Raw genomic sequence first — 19,848 nt, 5'->3', positions numbered from 1 at the left:
TTCACTGAAATCTCGGAAAATTTACATTATAATGAAGTAGCACTTGAAAACAATGAGTTGAACAATGGAGAAATACCGATCGGTTTGATTTCACCCAATTTATTCGACGATGAGGTACCAATATCACCCGAGCATTTGGCTAATGAAATGCCTGCCAGCGAGGAAGAATCTGAAGAAATTCCACCAACTCCATTTGCAAATGAACGGAGGTTTCCAATTTTTGTGGCAAGCACATCAGGTAAGAAATCAACATTTACTTTATCGGTAACACTTCTAAAATAATCAGAATTATCATTTAGAACAACCCGTGATTTTGCCACAAGAAAATGAAAATGAGCAGAATGGATATAGCGAGCAACAAATAGCAGCTGTGGTCGAAGAAGAAAATCCTCTGGATGCAGACGACGATGAAACTATTTTTTCAGTGGCGGACGAGAATCAATCAAATCTCTCATCTATCAATGAAATTATCATGGAAACTGATTCAAGCGAATCTGATGATGATAGTGTTCAAAGCAATGCAAACATTCCACTGCAAGATGAGTTGGATTTGGTTCCCGAAACAGATTTTATTGAAAATAGTGAGCCTGAGGATGAAGATGATGTGATTGTTTCTGAATCGTCGTTTACAAGTGAAGAAGAATTTGTGCCAAATCAAGCGAGTGATGATTTATTGTCACAAGCGTTGCAACTGCCAAATGCACCCAATATTTTCACTGAAATCTCGGAAAATTTACATTATAATGAAGTAGCACTTGAAAACAATGAGTTGAACAATGGAGAAATACCGATCGGTTTGATTTCACCCAATTTATTCGACGATGAAGTACCAACTGAATTGGGCCTAACGTCACCGGAGCATTTGCCAAATGTAATGCCTGTCAGCGACGAAGAAACTCAAGAAATTCCACCAACTCCATTTGCATACGAACTAGTTTTTCCAAATTTTGAACCAGGTAATAAATCAACATTAAGTTTATAGGAAACAATTCTAAAATAATCAGAATTATCATTTAGAACAACGCGCGATTTTGCCACAAGAAAATGAAAATGGCGAGCAACGAATGGCAGCACCTGTGATCGAAGAAGAAAATCCCCTGGATTCAGACGACGATGAAACTATTTTGACGATGGCAGAGTAAGTTAGAGAGAATTCGTTTCACATTTCAATGTGACTTGAATATCATGTTTTTTTTTAAAGCAATCCTATCGTCATCAGTGCGGAGTCAAGCGCAATCATTGAACGTATTGAAAATTTCATAGCGGTAGTGATGAACAATATTTCAAATGGCTGTAGAATTCAAGTTCTTGTTCAAAACCGTAGCAATTGGGACAATTGTTACATCGAAAATGAAAGGTATACGATTTTTTTTCTCCAAAATTGAATCAACATTTTTATTTGCTAATTTTACACAGATTCGTATTGCTTCCAATCACAAATGCCCGATGTCGACGTATTCGATCAGCTTTCAATTTATCTCTGATATTTTATCTGCTTAGTGAAATTCATGAGCTACTTTTGAGCAATAGAAGATGCACTGTTCGGTAAGTCGAATCGATTCATTTCTAAAAGTCACAGAAGGTAATTTTCTATTTTTCAGAGAATTGTATTACAAAAACGTTTTGCTCACACAAAAACAGCAAAATGTCAATGAAGCACTGAAAGTGGTTTGTTGTCTCTTGGATGCAACACCATGGCAACTTGGCGTATTGTCTACGTCAAAGGGACTGATCGCTGGACGATTGGTAATTCATCTACAGGATGACTCGATTATTGATTGTAGTATGGACAGAAACGGTATTTTTATCTTTCGAAATTTCTGATATTTGTTTAATTTTTTCGTGCAAAAATTCAATCAAAAATTAAATGAAATGCCTTAATTCTACAATTTTTTTTCTGTTTTGAAAGGAATTACATTGCCACATTTAACGGCTGGAATCGTTGACTTGAGAACCACAGCGCAGCACATTTTGTTAGTTGAAAAAGATACTGTATTCAAAAGTTTGCTTCAGAATAACATTTTGGAGCGTTGGAATTACACTTGCATTCTAATAACCGGAAAAGGTTATCCAGATATGAACACTCGACTCATTTTGAGTAAATTACGTGAGCTGCATTCATTACCAATTGATATTGTCACCGATGCTGACCCATACGGAGCCGAAATCATGCTTACGTACCGTCATGGTTCGTTGGTAAGTAGTTATACTTGAATTTATTTATTTTTTTTAAATCGAATCACCTAAAAAAAATCCAAAAATGATCATCGATTTATTCCAGTCCATGTCAAATCTTGCCGAAGAATTAGCAGTACCATCGGTGCGTTGGCTTGGAATTTTTCCCTCGGACATTCGAAAATTTGGTATTCGCGCGATTCCATTGACGCAAGAAGATAAGAGAAAATTGGATAATATACTAAATCGGCCATTCATCAATGATCACGTGCATCGCGAACTGTTAATCATGAAACAAATAAATTTGAAAGCTGAAATCGAAGGAATTTCCGAAGCATCGGCTACATATCTTATTGATGTGTATTTACGTAACAAACTCGATAATAATGATCGTATTTAAACATATCAACCCATTGTTCAATGATTTTCTCACAATAAAACCGTTTCGCTAATTGAATGAAGCACACCTCTCTCTCTCTATTGCTCGATTTCTTAACTAGTTTGCCATCGAATCGACTATTTCTCACCATTTACAGCCGAGGAGAAAAAAGAGAGAAGAACACGTGAAAGCGTTTGCTTTTTCTACACATTTTAAATATTATAGTAGTTTCGGTTCCCATTCGATCATTCTACCTATATGCATTGTGCTGAAGGATATGTGTTGCGTGATAAATACCGTTTGAGACGAAATTGAAGCGTTAAACACGCATTTAGCGCGTTGCCTACAACGACCACATCCGAACAACCTTCAAACGACTATACTTTGACTAACAATGAAACGAACGAACAAACGACCGTTTTTACTACAAAACCATTTTTTTACGTTTTCTTTTATTTATACGTTTTGCCGTTTCTAGATTACAACGCCCGATTAGGATATAGTGTACGATGAAAGGCAAATGCTTACGTACGCGCTAAGAGAATCAATGTGTTGCGCTTGTGGTGGCTGGCTTCGTCTATATGTTTTTATGTGTTTTTGTTTTTGGTTTTTATTTCTTATCAACATTAGATCATCGGTAGGTTGTTCACTCTCTTTGTTCCTCTTTTTTTTTTTAAATATGAACGACAAGAGAAAAGGAACTTTCTGCAAGATTGAGGGTCGCAACAATGCAATGTTCGTCGATACGATACGAAGAGAGTATAAAGTGCAGTTGAGAAGAGGGGATGATGAACACTGTTTAGTGTAGCAATTGAATATCGTTTTTGCTTCATACTTTGAAAATTGAACGGAAAAATCAACTAATCAACCAAACAACAAAAAAACGGCGGCAATTTCATATTTATGGTAGCGTTTGGTGCAACCAAAAATGATGGGAAAAAAAGGGCTCGCGATTTAACGCTAATGAAGCAAGCCATAAATTTTCAAATGGTTTTGTTTTAACGATTCATTTGTTAAAATTTGTATCTTTCTGCACGCAGTTTCAATTATGAGTGTGGGAAAAAGTTTTCATTTCATTCATCACAATATTCACGAAATAAAATGGTAAAATGTATATTTTTGGGAATTAGATAATAATATTAACAATTTTTTTCTAAATAAATTGATTTTCAAAATATTTGCTGAAAGATTTTCATTCAAGAGTCTAGGCAGCGTTTTCGTCGAGTTGATTTTTCAATTCAAAAACCATTCATTCCGTTTTGTTCGCTCCGAATTCTTGTTATCTGATTTAACGCTTCGATATATTTTATTTTTCATCGAATGATTTTCTTCTCCTCCTCATACACAGCATGATATTATTCGCAATTTTATCTTTTCGTATGGTCTTTGTTTTAGCGAACATATTGCATTTCCAAGTGATTGGAATGAAATCTCTGCGGCAAGCCACAAAATGCTTGGTTGTTGATGCAATAAAAAGGTGAAAAAGTGAATATATATAAGACAGATGCACATCTTCTTACACAGCGCCAATCGTTTTATTTCTGCTATGTGCTATTTCTTACGCCTTATCGCATTAAATGATTTCTCTTGTGTCCTGATTCTTCTTTGGTCTGGTTGTTCATTGCTGTGCTTGTATGAGTGCGACTGTCTCCATATGTAAGCAATTTCACATTTGATGAGTTCAGTGTGCCAAATGTGTGTTGGTTTATCGGTTCGTCTGAGAATAAATGACAAATAAAGCTATCTGATTGACTCATTTATTGCATTAACTACCGAGTTGATAAAGATGAAATTTGGTTTTTATAATAACGACGAATAAAGACCATGACTTCGCACCGATTTTTCGGTCGAACTGTGATTTAATGGCAATTTGGTGCCATAATGACGTGCCAAACGAATTACGTTCCTTTTAATTACCAAATTAATGGCTACATTTATCTGCAATCAGCCAATTTCCACACAACATCGGGATAAACGGCGTGTGGATATGTATCTGTTTATTGGCTGTTACTAAAAGCGAAAAAAAGGTACAAAGACTCAATCGATGATCAGTGCACCTTTAAAGGCGATTGGCCGAGAAAACATTCAACATTGTAATTATGCGATATCAGTTCAGTCTAATTGCTTTATTTGTTTTGGTAACATTGTATCCACCGTGATCAATCTATCAAAATGAAAGTCGAAGCGCCGCATTTTTTCTTCTACTACCACTTTTTTTCGTGTTGATTTTTAGAAACGAATTCCGTTCGAACATGATTAATCGCAGTGAGATTAGAACGTGGATATATATTCACAAGATTAATGATAGAGGCTAAAAAGGCATTTGTATCGACATTTATACACAAACATATACAAATATTTTTACGTGTTATGCACTATGATTCAATCTTCGGTCCAAAATATTTTTCTTTTTGTTTTAAGTTGTGAATACATTTGATGTTCACTAGCATTTTCAACTAAGATCCATTGACAGCAAGTGAAAAATCATCGACGAATGAGACAAAAAAAATGAACAAATTACAATTCACGCTCAAATCATTTAATTAAAAGAAAGTTAGAGACAAACCAAACCACTGATGACATTACGTAAGTCACCTGCTGGTATTGTCATCGAAATGTCGCCAAAGAGCGGAAAAAAACAGCATGTGTTGTTGATGGAACCTCAAAAAAATCAATTTAATGCAAGTAATTTTTGTGACTTTTATTAATAATTTCAACCTTTTCTAAATAATCATCCTTCCAAAGAATACAGTCCTGTTTCAGACTTGAGTTATTCCAAATATTTCTGCGGAAATACGTAATTATCAAGAGAAAGCAAAGAGTCATTCAAAAAGGTATTCTTTAGCATCAAATTTTAATTTGAAATTCGTTGACATCGTTTGGTATCAGGCCATCAAATAATGTACGGCTTTTAAATGACAAAACTTCACCATTTCTTGGGAAAGTCTCTTTCTGAATGTATGCACTAAATGAGAATCAATTCAAAAATTAATGCATCGTTCAATCAAAGTTCCTAATAAATGATTAATCTGACCATGAATTTATTTTCAACGTCAGCGGGATCATATTGTATTTATTTGGTGCAGCATGATCTATAATAGCAGCAGTGGCGGCGAATTTTCCCTGATTGAAATGGCATATTCAGTAATCAATTGTAATCGACACATTTGGGAAGCATTTCATTGGGAAATTCACAGATAAACGAGCCGACACATTGAGAGACAGGCAGAGTGAAAGAAAGAGAAATTGAACCAATAAAAAACGTTCAGTATTCACTAGTAGTAGTACTAGTCAAAATACGCAGTTCGTAATGATCAAACGTATGTAGAAAACATTAATTGTTTAGAAAATTGGTTTTATAATAAATTCTCTCTTCGTCGGGCGTGTGTGTGAGTGTTTGATTGTCGGGTATGAGCGTCCATCATACACACGCGCATTATGGGATATACTGTTGCTGCTGCAATTGTAAATAACTGTATACAATTTCGGTGATTTAATTATGCGGGCTTTCGGTTCACACAAAAACGAACACCAAAAATTCATAGAGTTCTCAAATTAGAAAGAGAGAGTAAGTGAAAAGGAAGCACAAACAACAAGAGAGAGAAAAAACGTCCATGTAAATTCAATGATTTTATAATAAACAAACGGCATTGTAGCGATATTTGAAAATGTCGAATAAAAGCAACAAAAAAAACGCTGTCAAATTGAATAAGCAAATATTGTGTTGATCTCCCCAGTAAATTGTTTTGTGTGAATTTTCAATCTTTTTTTTTCATTTCATTGCTTGTAAATAAAACCCAATTCATCCCCATCGAATTTAGTATGTTTCGCTTTGAAATCAACAAAACCGATTTTACGCATATTTGATTACGCTTTTTGAAGCAAATATTCATTGTGTTCGTCTGGTCGTCGATGCGGTGCAGAAATCTGCATGTGATGATCCTGCTGTTTGCATTAATTTAATTACTCAAAGGATTTTTAGCACAAAAAAAGCGTTTATGAAATTTTCAAACACAAGTAGTTTTTAGCACCAAACAATGCTATCACTTAATCAACGGTCGGTTATGCTATGAAACGCAAACGAATAATAGCGATAAGCATCAAACAGCTACTTAGTCTCAATTGAATGTCAGACCCCACGTCCATCACAGACATGACATGAATGTGTGTGGTTGGTTGATTTAGATTTAAATGCGTCGAATGATATACGACCATAGTTATTTCGCTGAAACCCTAAAATAAGTTTTTTGAAAGTGGAATTAATACCACACAATGTTATCTTTTATATAATAATGGTTTCGTTCAACTTTAAAGATCAAATACCAACTCGGTCTCACCACAACACGACAAAAGCGAATTTGTGTTAATATCTTTAAAAGTTTATACACCACAATGGATGATGATAAGGAAATCATATTTTCTCAAAATGGCCACAACAATTTCTGAACTTATTGACTTAGAAACATTTAGTTTGAATCTCAAACATTTAACGTGCTACCTGAAATAATACTGTCCACTTTTCCACAAAAGTGAATGAACTTATCACTTCCGCAATGTTGAACATTTTCGTTAACTTACGCGCTTGACTTCATTCAAAAGTGATCTATTATTTTGAAGTATAATCTCAACAAATCTTTTTATGTTCGATTTTAAAATCGCTTACGAGCTGAAGAGTAAATTATTTTTTGAAAAAAAAATAAAATAAACCAGAAATGAACACACACATATATGAATTATTGTCGGAGTGTGTAAAACTTTTATGTTTGGCCTTGACGTGCGCCGAATACAGTCTTATGTTAAGTTGTCATTTGCATTTTATCTTGGGTTCTTTATGTGGCGAAGATAATTAAATTTTTCACAATTAAATATGGTAGTTCATTATCAGCTTGAAGCGAACCACGAAAACTCAATCGAATAAATAAAAAAACATATTTCCAACTGAGAAGACATATTCAAAAAGGAGGAGGCAAGAGATTATTTCATCTTGTTGATCTTGTCAAGAAATTCCCCATTACATTCAACTCACCATAAAAAACACTTTGTGATTCGCATCTAAATAGCGGAATTTGTACACCAACAAATTGGTCATTTTGATGCGACATCAAAAAGTACAGCAGAAAGAAGAACCAATATAAAGCAATGTTAAAATGAATTGTGAAATACAAGTTGTTAGTCGCTCCAAATACAAAAATAAAATGCGTAAAAATGCAAACATCTTGTTAATGCATCGATTTTTAATTGAGACTTGTGAATGAAAAAAAGCGTCTTGAATACAGCACGCGCATTCGAATGCAACAAGGAATTTGTATTTTAACAGGAATCAACAAAACCGTGCTGAATTAATGATAATTAGCGTTGCGTCTTCTCCCTCTTTTGCTCTCTTTTCATTTGTTGAATCGGATGATAAAATGGCGTGTAGCACTTAATGCAGTGATTTCATGTCTTTGGCACATTTTTTGTGTAGCAACAACGCAATGTAATTCGTTTGCATAAATTAATACCGAAAATAATTTGAATTGCAAATTGTACTTTGGACAAACTCTCGAACGATACATTTTAAAACAAAACACTAATCGATTTGTTTTTCACGGATTTCAATTATCATTTCAATCGGCACGCTACAATTTTGAATGACATTTGTGCCATTTCGGCGATACCGAAAAGTGTGGCATTTACTAGGGCATTTATGAATAAAAACAACAAAAAATTCTACAAAAAATCGAGTGAATGAGAAACTACAAGAGACTGAGTTATAATCAATTCTATTCTCGTAATTTACAGTATTTTGGTGAATGAAATTGGGATTTTTGGTCATGTAGTCATCGAGTCATTTTAATTCAATTTCTCTTTTCTGATAAAAAAAATGAATTTAAATTCACTCAAAAAATTGAGGAAATAAAATCAAGTCATTGATCGAAATGTTAATTTATTTTTAATGACCAAAACACCGTTTTAAAGTGATGAAAACGGCTTACCAATTCAATGTTACAAAGTGTATAGAATGAAGACAGTTGGCGCGTTCAATTGCATTGACCACACGAAAGCGATCGATTTCATTTGTCGTGTGTGACGATGCATACCGAATGAAATGAGTACGTAATGAACGAGGAACCGAGTCAGACAAGCAGACAGACACAGAATTTTTGCATGCGATGCATTCGCCAAGGCGAAAAATATAAACAAATACCAATTAGAAATATTACCATAAGATGAGTCGTCAGAATTGTATTCGATGCATTGCTGTGCATCATAACACATGACACCAAACTATTGACTATATGCCATTTGGAAATGGTCGAAACGTGCGGATGTCGCGCGTTAACATTTACTGACTCAACACAGACAGATCAAGATAAACATGATACCGTTCAATGGAGTACGCGTGCCGGTCAATACATCATTTGGCCTTTTGGAATTTGCCCGTGCCGTGAACATGCACACAGAAAAAAATAGTGATTCGACAGTGTTTCTATTTGGAAAAAAGGGTCTTCTTGGTTTCGGTGGCAGTTCGTCAATTCATTCCAATATGAGGCAATTTCGATTGCATGTTTTGTCCACACTGACTAATCCAATTCGGATCAATTGTGATGAACGAGCGGTTCCATATGGCTTCGGTTGCATTCAAATTGGAATTTTTATGTTTTTCAATTTTTTTTTCTCTCAATTTCTTTTATTTTTATATCGAAAATAAAAACCATTTGCGCATAATTCCCGTTTTTATCCAAAACATTTAAGGGAAAAAAATGTAAATTTGTTAATTTATGCTTTGGCATTGAATTTATTACTTCGAATGCAATCCGGAACGTCATGCAATACTCACACATATACACGAGCCTGTACACGTTGCATTTTGTAGTGGTTGCTAAGCAGAGAGACAAAGAGAGAGAAAGAGAGAGAGAGAGAGAGAGAGAGAGAGAGCAATCGACCGTGCCATCTTAACATGTACAGTGTATACACATTCAAAAACACATGAACTTCTGTTCCTAATTGCTTGTGATGTTGATCTTTCGGCATGACATCGACCACAAACTTGCTAATTGTGACTTATTTACTAGCATCCACTTAAAAAATATATACATGTGTAGAACGTTAACTACACCGACTACAATATATATGTCCAACTCTCTCAACTTTCCACTTTTATTAAAGTACCACCCGAAATGCAAATGCAAGAGATGCATTTCGGTGAATGCAACCGATAAAAGACATAATTGAAGCAATTTAGATTCGTATCGTGGGCGCATTTGTTTGAAGAAAGACCCGAAAATTGCCTGTTCGTGTTTGTGTTGCGGTGCAACAAATTATGAAGTGAGTTTTGATGCCTCCAATTGTATGAAATTGTCCAACCGGACAACAGTGATAATAAGGTTAAAATTCAGGGAATAAAAAACCCCTCTCGCAATAGAAACTTCAAAATTAAGTGTTAGGATCGAAAATTGGTCCGAGCCACTCTGCTATTTTGAATATCGCAATTAAAAAGATAATCGTTTCATACATTCACGCCGCTCGTGCGATTATAATCGCTTTGCAACACACAATAGACAATTAACAACTAAATGCACTTCTGTCGATCGAAGTAAAATGAAAGAAAATATTTGAAAAAAAAAAGTCACAATTGCCCATGATTTTACCATGTTTTTTTCTCTCGATAGTTGTCAACATTTTTATCGAACCTGCAATTAGTAAATGTGTTCGGCATGCGGTCATCACATCATATCCCATTTATACCAGTATGTCGATTCGCTCGAGCCAAGCAAATATATGCTAAATTGAATAAATTAGTTATGCCCAATAAATTACAAAAACGTAGGACTGTCAAAAAAAAGTAGCATTCGAAAATAAAAATTGTGCGACAAAAAATTCAATATTGAATTGAACTCATTCAATCGAAAACAACTTTCTCTCTCCAACCAAACGAAACATATGTTCGTAGAAATGCGTGGAATTACCGAGGATGCATTTTGTTGCAAATTAGAATTCTTATTGTATTCGAATTCGATTTTGTTTTCTGCACAGGACAAAGGTCAATATTTTGCTACTCAAAATCAAACTCCATTCTGCGACTCATTCTTTTTTATCTTCAATGATGCGGTTTAATTTGGTAAATATACTGAAACATCGACGCTAATGAACAAACCCACAAAGGCTATTTGAAAAAAAAATTATACCATAACCATACAAAATAGTTGCACTGTATGGCATTGCCGAATGAAGTGAAACTATTTTGTATCAACATCGATCTCTCCCTTCCGATATATTTCGATTGCGAGCAATATGCGTCGTTGTGTCGATGCACCCAGAATACGGAATAAAAGAAATAGAGAAAGAAGAACTCATCGAAATGTTATTGAACCAGCAAAATGAAAATCAAACTAAAACTTCATTCAGACTTTGACATGCTAACCTATTGAACAATGCAACGAAAGAAGACACACGCATTCAATGTATGGCATGCGATTCAGTGTTGAAAAAAAAAATTATTCCAAAGGTGTGCATCATGCCCATTCAAGCAGATGTACTAGAATTTTTTGAAATTTTCGGGAAAAAAATTAAATGCTCACTTTAGTATTCATTTAATTCAATAAATATTCATCGATCTGTATAATTCTATCAAAGTCATTTAATTTACCTGGAATAAAAAAAACATTGTGGTTGTAAACAAATTTTTAAGAATCAAAATCACGAAACAGTTTACAAAACATTTTATTGATTTTTTTTTCCATGTAGTTCTTACTTTGTCTTACTTATATAAGAAAAAAACCGTATCAATAATAAACTCAAACACTTTTCTACTAAATAAAAGGGCTTCGTGTGAAAATGTCAGTTAAAACTCGTTCATTCATTTAATTTCACTGTGAAATTGAATTTAATGATTGCCATTGCTAAATGATTCGTAAAAAATTGATGGCGTATTTTGTGACATCATGTGAATGGTGTTAAAATTGGTGATGAAAATTCAAAAGAAGACAATCAACAACAAAAAAAAAAACTTTAACAATAACAAGCGCGTCATTGAAATAGCTCATTAAATGTCATAAAAATAAAAATGTGACAAAATTAAGCGAAAATAAAAACCAACAAAAGATTTAAAAATTTATAGCGATTTTTTGTTGTCTGTCTTTCACACATAAAAAAACGGAAGGTTTAATGCGATTGAAAATTTTAAAATGGAACATATAATCATTGAATTCATTGTGTATGTTTTTTTGCGGATAGCAAAACCGATAGCACCGAATTCATGACGAATCGGAAGTCTATTTAAAAAAAGCTAGTGTTCAATGTTCATTGAATATTGCAGCATTGTGAATTTAAAATCAAGGACGTTTTTTCGCAACTGTGACAGCATTCGGTTGCTAAAACGTGTTTCCAGCCCCCGAAACATCAATGCAACCAGTCAACAAAACTGAACACAAAAAAAAAACGATTCAGCAGCAACAATAATAGTGCAGAAATGTAAAAAAGAGCAACAACAAGCGTGTTTACATTTCCGATATGCGTTTAAATTTGCACTTTATTACTTTTAATGTGTATCATTTAGTGGCTGCACAATGCTACACAAAATGACAATGGATATTGGAAAGATGTTCTTTTTTTCTCTCGTTGCGTTTGAATTTGACTGTGGCAGCACACTTTATGAGAATCAAATAATCGAATTTTCAGATTAAATTAATTTGATCGGTTCGTTTCAACGAGTATCGATTCGGTTGGATTTGAAGCCCACATAAAATTTCATTTGTTTTGTCGTCATCTGTCAATCAAATCGTGTGAATTGCATCGTTTTCCAGTTTCGTGAAAACTAAACCTTTTTTTCGCCGAGAAACTTGATCTGGCATTGAAATCAATTTGCAGATGAAATCTTCATCAGAAAAAAATTGTTATCATATTCGTGTTCATTTATTCATATTTCATTGTTTGTTTTGCCATGTCGTATCGCAAAACATTGTCAACACAGCCCAAAACAATAAACGGAATCAAAACAAACAGCAACTACATAATATTTCGATAATATCGTTGCAATAGTCATTGAAAACGGAACTGCGAAAAATAGTAAAGGCAAAAGATACGATTCACATCAGCCAAATGAATGGCCACAGAGGAAAAACCTCGCCGAAATAGAGGAACGAAAATATAGGGTGAAATTTGATTTATTACGGTTTTTGGTGTTGCAAATACGTCGAGTGAACAACGTACTTCACTCATTCGATGAGATAAACAGAAGCATTTCACACACACACACACACATACACTCACGGGCAAAAAGGCCTTACTCACACCAGTCGTCAAACACTCAAAGCCGTCGCATTTTTCAGCAGTTGAAATTCGTTTGTGCGTATACATCGCCAGTCAGTCAATCGAAATACAATTCAAATGGTTTTTTGTTTGCCCATTCGTTTCTTTGCTATTGTTATTAACTCGTGATGTTGTTCTCTCATTGTAGATCATAAAACGGAAAACGGGGGATCGTTTTATTTACTTGTAATTTGTGATTGTGAGCATACGTTTTTAGTCTGTTTGAATAACATACGTTGTTTTTCTCTCTTTAACGAACGAATGAGAGAGAGAGAGAGAGAGAGAGAGAGAGAGAGAGAGAGAAAAAACTGTATTTGCTGAAGTGCTTTTCGTTTTATCACAATGTTCCTTTAATCCTCCTTCATACACATACACATGCATTCGTTCGCTTCGATTTCGTTTGTGTCAACCATTTTTTGGTCACTTTAGGAACACAAAACAACAATAACGGGACAGGATAACACAATTATCGACAATGATCTAGTAAAATCACAAATGCACACAATGAATCAATGACAATCAGACAAGACCATGCCCATTGTTCTTGGCTCTTTCGTTTACTGTCTCTCTTTGGGTGACTTTGGCATTTGAGTGATGTTCAAACGATTATTGTTCAGTAATTAAACGAAAACCCTATAATTAACATTGTCGGATGCATGGCCATTTTTATCAGTTGACTCTGTTAATTATATGGATTATCCGATATGAGTTCTTCGTTTCAAATGAGAACTTGACACAATTTCTCAATCCGTCAAACACACTGCCAACGATAAAAACCGTTTTTTTTTCTGTTTTAGTTTCGAATAAACATTTACAAACTTTCTGATACGCAGCTTATAGACTGGGAATTTTCGCAAAAGATTCACCATGCCCACATTCATTCTATGTGGGAAAATGGGGTGTTAACGCTTTGCGATTAGTAATCAAAAGTCTGTATCGTTTTAAATTTATTAAAATTACTTTTGTATTCAAGCTCGTATAGAAATTGAAATTATTTATGGCATATAAATATTCAATTGGTACACAAAATTAACCTCGCATAGAGCAATACGATCATAATCATTAATTTTTTGCACTAAATGCAGAGCATGTCATATATTTTGTCGATAATTGCGCATATATTAGCTCGTTGAATAGATGATTCTTAGTAGGAAGGACGGAAAAAATTTCATTCAAATTACGTCTATTCATTGATAGTCGGTTTGAATCTATTTTTCAATTATTCCTTTAAAATTCAATTGATTCACTTACACCCCAGCTTTAGATATTGAAGCGTAAGTAATAATTTGTATTTGCAATTTTTAAGTGTGTAAATGGTGCACAATTTTTAGTTAGCGATTTTATAATGTTCTGACTCCTGCTGTGCATTCGAAAAAGGATTGCTTTTTGGGATAAAGCGAATGAAATGCCAGGTAGAAACTGCAATATGAATCTTGTCTCTCTAAAGATATGTTGGCAAAAGTGTGCCGAAATGAGATCGATTTTTACTATAACACGTGCTGTTAAATGTTCTAATGCATTGCAAATTGATTGAATACCTTTTGAATAATACCGCTCAATTGGTTTTCCGAAATTCCTCGGACGAATTTCATATTGTTGACGTCGTCGAATTAGGTAAATTTCCTCGAAAAGTAAAGAATATTTGAAAACAGGGGCATTTAACTTTCCCGTTTTTTTAATGTAGTCGTTTTAAAGAGTTTTAAATATCGAATTTCACAATGTGCAAGCGATTTCATTTCAAGTGATGTGTCTCATGAAATTCGATCAGCATGCATCAGTTCAAAAATGACAGAATTTATCATTTGCACATCATCCATCTGAATCTTTCTTGTGCAATTAAACGTTTACTCGGGAATTTGTTGTCTGCTTGTTTGGCATTTACAAACCAACGAATGCTTTCCGTGCAAATATTGCTTTACAAATCAAACTGTTTTTTTTTTCACTCGCTCACTCGGTCGACAGATAGCCAGATATCATTTTGCGACTTGAACCAAACTGTCTTTTGTTTACCCTCTTCTATTTACTATCTACATTGGTATAAAGCGAAAAAAACATAAATAAAATTTGTTGTTGTCGTTTTGCCATTGCTGCTGCCGATCAAGTAAAAAGGGATATTTTTTTTCTACAAATTCTTTGGTTTCTTCTTCACCTTTATGCTTTTGAAAGGCAGAAATAATAATTGTTGAAAGGAGTCAAGAATTGCAGACTGGATACGAATATTATTCGTCGAATAGTCATAATTATGATGTACATTGCCGGAGTAAAAGTGCCATAACCTATCTTAACACTCGATCTACCCTAATGATTTTATCGAGACGGCATTTTTCGCGTATATTTTCTTTTCAGATGACGAACACAATGCATGAAATTGGTGTGAAATTTCTTACGCAGTTTTTGTTGGTCATGATTACGATCTTTATGCGAAAGATGAATTTGATTTGATGATGAAAGAACTGGAAAGAAACGTCAACAAAACACCATAAATCAAAGCGTCAGGAATTGAATCGTCTTGATTATGGCACATCAAATCAGACCGTATCATTGTTACATCATACTTTTCGGATAGCTTCTGGTCTGGCTCTTTTCATTAGCAAAAACAATGAAAATTGAAAAAAAAAGTTAATTCACATGAGTTGAAATGTTCAAGTTGAAAATTAAATCTTTGCATGATTCCATGCAATAATATTCAATTATCTTTAAAACCAGTTATTTTCTTGTATCATTAAATGCTTAAGCTTCAGAGAATTATCTGTTTAAACCTGATTGATCAATCATTTAAAATTGAGATGTCGAGAAGATTTGTTTCATGCCGCAACCATGAGCAAGGATTAATGACTACTGACCACACCGGTTAAGATTATCTGCCTTTCATGGCTCGTGGTCAATGAAAAATTCAAAAATGTCGGCAAAAAAATCAAATTGAGAAAATGCGGACTAAAAATAGATGTAACTCAATTCAAAGAAACATAAAAAATGTCACTTCTGTGGTTAGTTTTTTCTAGTCGATTTACCACATATTCATTATTTAATAGAATGAATAATGCACTTTAATGAAAAAAACATTCTCGGCCTTTAATCAAGTGTCATTTTAATCAGTTTCAATTGCATTTTCATGGCATAACTGCCAATACAAAAATGTTCAACAAACTAACATTTCGAATAAATGGAATGTGTTTGCTTGTAAATTCATGTTCATTAACATTTTTTTTGTGTGTGTGTGTAATAATTTTCAAGTTCAATGAAAACTGAGCGAAAATAAACAAGCCACGAATTGTGTTCCATTTCTTGTTTCGTATTTTTTCCAATAAAAGCATGAACGCGTTGTGTTTTTGTTGAGCATATTTTAAATGGAAAAACATCTTCAACGTCACTTAATTGTCTTTAATCACTAAACAAATGCATAATCATGCACGCAATCATCATAACGAATTTTGTAAAGTATTTAACAATTGTGTATTGTGCGTTCCTCCTTGGTACATTGTCTCGCCTATTGTGTTTGGATTTCCTTCGTTTCTTTTTTATGACATTCACTTAATTGAAGAACAAAGTGCGTGAGTTGTTGAGAAGGACTCGCCTTGGAATAGACACATTTGTGGTACCAATATTAAAAAAGACGAAAAAAATAGGGACTTTGCAATTAATCTTAATTGAATAAAGTGCATTATTGTTGAATGAGATCAAAAATAAAGAGAATTATGTAGAAGGAACACCCCTTGTGTCTTCCAAGTTGGAACTGTTAAATACGACAAAGAAACGAAAATTATTTTTGGATTTAAAATGCTTAGGTTGAAAAATAAGTGTCTTTCATATAAATTCCGTCAAAAATTACAATGTTTTTGTCTGGGGTATTCAATTGCCAAAAAACCGCACTTTTGTCTGAAAACAGTACAAATAACGATTTCCGTCGGAAAACTCAGTCGAATATTAGTCGCGATTTTATTTGTTGTGACGGGCGGTTCAATAAAAATACTGACCGAATTCCATTTTAAATTCAATTAAATTGTTCTTGATTCAAAGTGTCACAAGATTTGAGTATTTTTTAAATGTGATTCATACTTCTCTCCTTCATGTTCAGTATGCTGTCATATCAACATCGACTGCTAAACAAATACCACAATGAAATTGAAATTGTTGCCTTAGTGAGCCATTGAGCTAGTTTAGTAAATTTTTCTCACGCAAAATCTGCGGGTGGATAAACAAATCAAACGCTTTATTCCGACCGAATGCTTTCGTGTATGTCGATTCATAACGCAATCGGCCGACGAACAACAAAGCAAAAATTAATAAAAATCATGAATTATGTCTCGACTATTGATCAATTGTTTGAAGTGCGAAAGAGAGATTTATTCAAATTTTATTTAGTTCGTTTTTGACCGATCACTTCAGATCACATACACACAGACACACATCAATAACATTGATTAACGATTTTGGTAAATAGTTTTCGAAACGAGAATTGCTATTTTGGTTGATTGGCAAACTCCCCTAATTTGTGATTGCATTTTTCACAGCAAGAGAAAAAAAAAAATTGAGATGCTTATCGCCACAAGTATGTCTGCTGAGCACAACGGGTTCTCAATTAAAAACGATTTACGAAATGGATTTTTGTTCATTTTGGAACGAAAGACAACGAAATCGAATCATTTGCCGAATAGTGAAATTGAGCAACACAAATGCGATCCTTATCGCAATGTCAATGATCGATTTCGGTTTTGTTATGTTTCCCATTTAAGTCAGTCGATACAAAAGAGAAATAGTAAATTATTTGTTGATGATGTTTGTGTAAAAAAATCGATCTTGATAATTTATGATTTGCCATTTTATCCTTGGGAATTTTTCTATTCCTTAATTAGCAAAAAGCCGTTAGAATCCAATGTAGTTGGGCTTAAAAATCGGTTTCTAGGGAGATTTTTTACGAAAAAATAAAAAAGATCTTTATCTATAGGCAATATATCTGGATTCATTACGAGTATGCAACAAAGTTGAATTGATGAACACATAAAAATTTTGCTCATTTTTTATGTTAGTTTCCTATTGTAAATGTAATGTGAATAATCATCCGTTCAAATGTTGAAAATGTAATTTCTCGCTTTTGAAGTCGAAGTGAACGGTTGCATACGATTTTCATACTCAAAAGCATTTTCAAAAGTTGCATTTTCTATATTTTCCAAACCGTCTCCATTTACTCTTTGTTGCACTGCCATCTCTCAGAATTTTCCAGAATTAGAATGTGTACCCATGGCTCATGTCAATGTGTGCGTGTGTTCGTGCGACGTCAGTTTTTCTTAGCTTGCTATGAATGAATTGTATTTCATTTTGAGCTGCTGGTATTAGTCTGGGTCCGACTGATAACCGACAAAGATGCTGCCAAATTTGATGCTGTTTTGCTGAGCGCAGCATCACCGTTTTTTTTTTGCATGTGATTCCCAGTAGAAAGCTGCACCATACTGTGTGCGCAATCAATATTCAATATCATCTCATCGATAAAATATGAGCCAAAGTCTCACTGTTCCCGCTTGGATTTCAATCGGTTATATTTTGTTGCATGCTTTTCTTTTGGTGTTGCTTCGCGAACAAAAATTGGATAACATCAATTTCAAAAAATCCGTTAAGAAATTTGTACAAAAAGTAGAAACTCAACAATTTCCGTCTTCATATTCTGAGCGAATATTTATTTTGAAACAATATATTTATTGTTTCAGCAAATAAAAGAAAATATTAATTAAAATACGCGCCTGATCTCTATAATGTGGAAAGCATTCACAAGAAGTTTATTGTGTGCTGTTTCTCTGTGTGGTTTCAAAAAATATACAATTCAAGTGAGTGTGGCCGGAAAACGAATTCACCGATTATATTGTCCAATATTTCTTTGCCATCATTCATATTTGTTTTCAATTTTGCTCCTCTCACTTTCAATGTATACAGAGCAATTGATGATAAACACTTGGAAGATTACAAGTGAAAATAAAGTTTTGCGATACAAGAGCGTATGATGGAGATTATTCTTTGCTAAATATACAGTAGGCATGCGAAAGTAAATAACAAATACACACAAACACAAAACACTCAAGTGTAAGAAAAATGGTGAAACGACGTACTACGAAAGGCAAATACAAACGAGTGAATAGATACTCTTCTTTATTATGTTGAAATGCGAGAAAAAAAACGCTCGACTAATACAGCATAAGAGAGGAAAAGTTTTTGTGCTTGCGCTCGTTCCCCCTCTTTCATTCTCTGATATGCAGAAAAAAGAGTGAAAAGACGTGTAAATGTCGGAAGAAAACTTTCTGCAGTTTGGTTTATAATGAGAAAATTTTTGCACGTCAGAGTATATAACGAAGGTGCGTTACGACAATGAAGATTGTTTCATGTTGAGAGTGCTTATTACATTGGCCCGGTGTAATAAAATGCCACGTTTGCTAATATAACGACAATTTATCTGCATTTTTGTATTCCGTTTTTTTTTTTGCCTCCTGAAACAGTAAAATCATTTTTACTTGAAGTAAAATGACATCAAATCATCAGAGTCGAACGTGTAGCGTGTATGAGCCGTTATAATTATGTTTGAGGAAAAAATATTGTATTTCAAAGTTTGACGAAAACCTAGACGAAAACTGACACACAAAATTCATATCGCTCAGATTGCATTTTTTAACGAAACAGGTAATTTTACTTCCTGGTGAAAACCGGGAATCGCAAAGAAAACGTAAGTGTATTCAGAACACAAGCAATATAACTTTCATATAACTGGCACAACAACAGCAACTCGCAAAATTACAAATTTCTTAAGCCTTCTTTTTTGTCTTCAACGTACTCTTTGGCATGTTATCGTTCACGTTTATACATTAAAATTATAAAAATCAAGGTAGACTCATCAAATCATTCTGGATCCCAAAAATCACCCCAATTGGTGCTTTAAGTAATGAAACTCTTCAAGGTTTAGAAACGCGCGACCAATATTCTGAACCAAATTCATGCATTTTACGCTTACATTTTTTTAGATT

General features: G+C 33.9%; 1 protein-coding gene across 2 annotated transcripts in view; it reads left to right on the top strand.

Moving 5' to 3' along the window:
• Positions 1 to 2,612, top strand: part of LOC116337203 — a 12,984-nt gene extending 10,372 nt beyond the window's left edge. Inside the window, exons 3-9 of one of the 2 annotated variants that reach the window (XM_031761590.1) lie at positions 699 to 956; positions 1,018 to 1,138; positions 1,220 to 1,357; positions 1,417 to 1,545; positions 1,602 to 1,798; positions 1,910 to 2,196; positions 2,282 to 2,612. In XM_031761590.1, the coding sequence (XP_031617450.1) occupies positions 699 to 956; positions 1,018 to 1,138; positions 1,220 to 1,357; positions 1,417 to 1,545; positions 1,602 to 1,798; positions 1,910 to 2,196; positions 2,282 to 2,575 (1,424 nt within the window). In that variant the 3' untranslated portion in view covers positions 2,576 to 2,612. Of the gene's footprint in view, positions 1 to 698; positions 957 to 1,017; positions 1,139 to 1,201; positions 1,358 to 1,416; positions 1,546 to 1,601; positions 1,799 to 1,909; positions 2,197 to 2,281 lie in introns of both variants that reach the window. The other variant, XM_031761588.1, reaches the window with a different exon arrangement.
• Positions 2,613 to 19,848: the final 17,236 nt, after the last annotated feature.

This window comes from Contarinia nasturtii, unplaced genomic scaffold (assembly GCF_009176525.2).
Source record: "Contarinia nasturtii isolate CC-2019 unplaced genomic scaffold, AAFC_CNas_1.1 Cnas_scaffold_220, whole genome shotgun sequence".
Classification (NCBI taxonomy): domain Eukaryota; kingdom Metazoa; phylum Arthropoda; class Insecta; order Diptera; family Cecidomyiidae; genus Contarinia; species Contarinia nasturtii.
This window is presented reverse-complemented; position numbering and strand designations above follow the sequence as displayed.